The sequence below is a fragment of the Otolemur garnettii genome, unplaced genomic scaffold (assembly GCF_000181295.1).
Source record: "Otolemur garnettii isolate 467f Iridium unplaced genomic scaffold, OtoGar3 scaffold00023, whole genome shotgun sequence".
Classification (NCBI taxonomy): Eukaryota; Metazoa; Chordata; class Mammalia; order Primates; family Galagidae; genus Otolemur; species Otolemur garnettii.
Genome location: NW_003852418.1, coordinates 34,300 through 39,520, shown reverse-complemented (window position 1 = coordinate 39,520; position 5,221 = coordinate 34,300). Strand labels below are relative to the sequence as shown.

General features: G+C 42.0%; 1 protein-coding gene across 1 annotated transcript in view; it reads left to right on the top strand.

Annotated features, from left to right (window-relative positions):
• The window catches only part of RBL1 (RB transcriptional corepressor like 1), a gene marked incomplete at its 3' end in the record, with an annotated part of 71,099 nt that overhangs the window by 35,028 nt on the left and 30,850 nt on the right, over positions 1 to 5,221 (top strand). The window contains exons 12-13 of the mRNA XM_003787800.3: positions 391 to 528; positions 3,590 to 3,758. Coding sequence (XP_003787848.1) covers positions 391 to 528; positions 3,590 to 3,758 — 307 coding nt within the window. The remainder of the gene's footprint in view (positions 1 to 390; positions 529 to 3,589; positions 3,759 to 5,221) is intronic.

Sequence of the window (5,221 nt, the reverse complement as noted above, 5' to 3'; positions counted from 1 at the left end):
TATTTTTTGGTTGCAGCCATCATTGTTGTTTGGCGGGTCCGGGCTGGGGATTCAAACCCGCCACCTTAGGTGTACGTGGCTGGCGCCTTAGCCGGCCGAGCTATAGGTGCCGAGCCAACCTCAAACTCTTGGGCTTAAGTCATTCTCTTGCCTCAGCCTCCCAAATAGCTGGGACAACAGGCACCTGCCACTATGCCCGGCTCTTTTTTGGTTGTAGTTGTCATTGTTGTTTAGCAGGCCCAGGCTGGATTCAAACCCCCCAGCTCCGGTGTATGTGTCTGGTACCCTAGTCCCTGAGCTACAGGCTCTGAGCCCTATACTTTTCTTTATAGATTGTCAAAGACTGAAATTGCTCAAAAGTATTAAACTGTGGTTTTTCTGTTCCCCAAGGTTCTGTTAGAGCAAGATATATTTCATCGTTCCTTGATGGCTTGTTGTTTGGAAATTGTGCTCTTTGCCTATAGCTCACCTCGAACATTTCCTTGGATTATTGAAGTTCTCAATTTGCAACCATTTTACTTTTATAAGGTGAGATGAGAGCAAAATTCAGTTATGATGTACCTCATATAAATCTTATATTTATCTTTGTGGTGAAGAAATACAGTTTTGTAATGTCTGGAAAATACTTCCAGACGTGTTCTAAAAATATATATTCCTTTTGGGTGAAATCCAGAACAAAAAGGAAAATATGAAGATATCAGTAAGTTAAATCAATCTCACAGCCTGAGTTATTTTCCTATCACTAACTTGCAAGTGTGACCTGGAAATAAGACCTGTGAATGAAAATCATAATTTCCATCAACCAGGTGCAGCATAGTGAAGAACAAAAAAGCAGTTTCTACCAGGAGAAAGAAAAAGGCCTAACATTGATTTTGGTGATGATCTAACTAATCATGAAGCTATAACAACAGATTATGCTTCTTCCCCAAATTTGAGCTAATTCAGTATGGATGACTCTTACTTTACCTTTATTTTTATTTATTTATTTATTTTTGCTAAAACTATTTTTATTAACCTTTTTCTTTTTTTTTTTTTTTTCTTTTTGAGACCGAGCCTCAAGCTATCCCCCTGGGTAGAGTGCCGTGGCATCACAGCTCACAGCAACCTCCAACCCTGGGCTCAAGCGAGTCTCCTGCCTCAGCCTCCAAAATAGCTGGGACCACAGGCACCTGCCACAACGCCCGACTATTTTTTTTTTTGGTTGCATCTGTCATTGTTGTTTTGGCGGGCCTGGGCTGGATTCAAACTTGCCACCTTAGGTGTATGTGGCTGGCGCCTTAGCCACTTGAGCCACAGGCACCAAGCCTATTAACCTTTTTCTTATAAAACATATAGGTCACAGCTACTAAGCTGTTAATATGTCATTGTAGTCAATATTTCATCATCATAATCAATGAATTTCATGTCACCTGACATCAAAATTTAAGAGATGTAATGCTACTATTACACTTATGGCATGATTTAGTAAATATTTAGTCACCTGGGCTACTTTCAAATTGCTGATGTTGGAAGAATTAGGTTGAAGAATTACATTTTTATATGTAAAGTATGCCTGAGTTAGAGTTGTAGACCATGCAGATCATTGAAAAGTATATCTGCAAAGCTTGAATTATTGACATTTAAAATATAGTGATTCTATATACTTATTTTAATGTTGATGTGTGTATTCAGCTTTTGCCATTAGGAAAACCTTAGTTTTTGCCTGCAACCTAATAGCAATTTGTTTTTATTTGTACCATCTTTATTTTATTCAAGAAGCTAAGTGTTAACTGGGTGCAGCAAGTCATGCTATAATCCGAGCACTCTGGTAGGCCAAGGTAGAAGGATCACTTGAGGCCAGGAGTTTGAGATCACCCTGAGCAATTACAAGACCCTGTCTCTACAAAAATATATATATTTTTTAATTAGCTGGGCATGGTGGTGTTACACACCTATAGTCCTAGTTACTTTGGAGGCTGAGGCAGGAGGATCACTTGAATCCAGGAGTTTGAGTTTATAGTGGGCTATGATAATGCCACTATACTTAGCCCAGGTGACAAAGCAAGACTCTCTCTCAAAAAAGAAAAAAAGTTAAATGCCTTGGGTGGTGCCTGTGGCTCAAAGGAGTAGGGCACTGGTCCCATATACTGGAGGTGGTGGGTTCAAACCTGGCCCTGCCAAAAAAAATAAAAAGTTAAATGCCTTTTTACTTTTTTTTACCACATAAATGATATGCTCTTTTAAGAAAACCAGAAGAGGCTCGGCGCCTGTGGCTCAAGGGGCTAAGGCGCCAGCCACATACACCTAAGGTGGCAGGTTCGAATCCCCAGCCCGGGCCTGCCAAACAACAATGATGGCTGCAACCAAAAAATGGCCGGGCATTGTGGCAGGCGCCTGTGGTCCCAGCTACTTGGGAGGCTGAGGCAGGAGACTCACTTGAGCCCAGGAGCTGGAGGTTGCTGTGAGCGTGATGCCATGGCACTCTACCCAGGGGGACAGCTTGAGGCTCCTGTCTCAAAAAAAAAAAAAAGAAAAAGAAAACCAGAAGATACACATAAATATAAATATTTAAAATCACACATTATAATCTAATTGTTAATCATCAGTATTAGCATTTTTATTCATATACTTAGTCTTTATTATAGATAGTTCCCCTTATTAAAATACAATGATGGCTCAGCGCCTATAGCTCAACCGGCTAAGGCGCCAGCCACGTACACCTAAGGTGGCAGGTTTGAATCCCCAGCCCGGACCTGCCAAACAACAATGACGGCTGCAACCAAAAAATAGCCGGGCGTTGTGGCGGGCGCCTGTGGTCCCAGCTACTTGGGAGGCGGAGGCAGGAGACTCGCTTGAGCCCAGGAGTTGGAGGTTGCTGTGAGCTGTAATGCCACGGCACTCTGCCCAGGGGGATAGCTTGAGGCTCCGTCTCAAAAAAAAAAAAAAAAAAAAAAATACAATGATAGGGTCCATAAGCAAAGTGACTTTAAGTAATTTATTCATTCTGTTCTTTTGAGATATTGGGAAGAATAGTTGGAAAGGAGCAGTGCATTCAAAATGGAATTGGACTGGCAACCCAAGACTTTTACCACTATAGGGCTGTTGACCAATTTCCACCTATTACTGCCTCAGCTTTTCATATGTAAAATAAAACATGCAAAACAAAAATGTGGGTGAAACATATTTTAAAGACTTTTTTTTTGAGACAGAGTCTCAGTATGTCACCCTCGATAGAGTGCCGTGCCATCACAGCTCACAGAACCTTAAACTCTTGTTCTTAAGCAATTCTTTTGCCTCAGCCTTCCAAGTAGCTGGGACTATAGGCGCCTGCCACAGTGCTCAGCTATTTTTTGGTTGTAGTTGTCGTCGTTTGGCAGGCCCGGGCTGGGTTCAAAGCCACCAGCCCCGGTATATGTGGCTGGTGCTGTAGCCACTGAGCTACAGTTGCTGAGCCTATTTTTAAGACTTTAAAGTTTCTTTATAAATTAGAAGATACTAGTAAGCCACAGAATTATGGTTCAAAAGTGGCATTCGTTCTTTGTTGCAGAGTAAGACCAGAATTGAATTGACTGCTTAAACCGTATTGGCTGCTTAATTTTCTCCTCTCCAGGTTATTGAGGTGGTGATTCGTTCAGAGGAGGGTCTCTCAAGGGACATGGTGAAACATTTGAACAGCATTGAAGAACAGATTTTGGAGAGTTTAGCATGGAGTCACGATTCTGCACTGTGGGAGGCTCTCCAGGCTTCTACAAACAAAGTTCCTACTTGTGAAGAAGTGAGTTAGGACAAAGCTGATAATCCTATCATTTTATAAAAAAATAACAAGGCCAGGTGCGCAGGCTGAGGCAGGTGAATTGCCTGAGCTCACAGGTTCAAGACCAGCCTGAGCCAGAGTGAGACTAGTCTCTAAAAAAATAGCCACGTGTTGTGGTGGGCACCTGTAGTCCCAGCTACTTGGGAGACTGAGGCAAGAGAATCACTTAAGCCCAGGAGTTTGAGGTTACTATGAGCTATGACGCCACAGCATTCTACTAAGGGTGACAAAGTTGAGACTCCATCTCAAAAGAAAAAAGAATAAAAATAAATTTTAAAAAATAACCCTTTATTCACATACTGTATAATTCACCCCTTTAAAGCATACAATTTAGTGGGTTTTGGGTAGCTGTCACTACAGTCCATTTTAAATCATACTCATCATTTCATAAGAAACCCACATCCTTTAGCTATCACTTCCCTACCCACCATCTTCTCCCTAGGTCTTAAGTAACCTGTAATATACATTCTGTCTCATAAATTTGCCTATTTCTGGATATTTCATATAAGTGAAATCATAACAATGTAGTCCTTTGTGGCTGATTTCTGTCACATAGCATGATGTGGGTTTTTTTGTTTGTTTGTTTGTTTGTTTTAGACAGTCTCACTTTATCACTCTGGGTAGAGTGCCGTGGCATCACACAGCTCATAGCAACCTCCAACTCCTGGGCTTAGATAATTCTCTTGCCTCCGCCTCCTGAGTATCTAGGACTATAGGTGCCCGCCACAATGCCTGGCTATTTTTTTTGTTGCAGTTTGGCCAGGGCTGGGTTCGAACCCACCACCCTCAGTATATGGGGCCAGCGCCCTACCCACTGAACCACAGACGCCACCAACATGATGGGGTTTTTTTTGTTTTTGTTTTGAGACAGAGCCTCAAGCTATCCCCCTGGGTAGAGTGGTGTAGCATCACATCTTACAGCAACCTCCAACTCCTGGGCTCAAGCAAGTCTCCTGCCTCAGCCTCCCAAGTAGTGGGACCACAGGCACTCGCCACAACGCCTAGCTATTTTTTGGTTGCAGCTGTCATTATTGTTTTGGAAGGCCCGGGCTGAATTCAAACCCACCACCTTAGGTGTATGTGGCTGGCACCTTAACCACTTGAGCCACAGGCGCTGAGCCCAACATGATGTTTTTAAAGGTTCGTCTGTGTTATAGTGTGTGTCAATATTTCATTTCCTTTTATTGCCGAATATTTTATTATATGGTTATGCCACACTTTAGTCACTTATCAGTCAGTAGACATTGAATTTTTTCTAACTTTTGAATGTTATGAATGATGTTGCTATGAACATTCAGGCACAAATTTTTTTTTAATTAATTTATTTTTATTTATTTATTTATTTATTTTTGAGACAGAGCCTCAAGCTGTCGCCCTGGGTAGAGTGCTATGGCATCACAGCTCACAGCAACCTCCAACTCCTGGGCT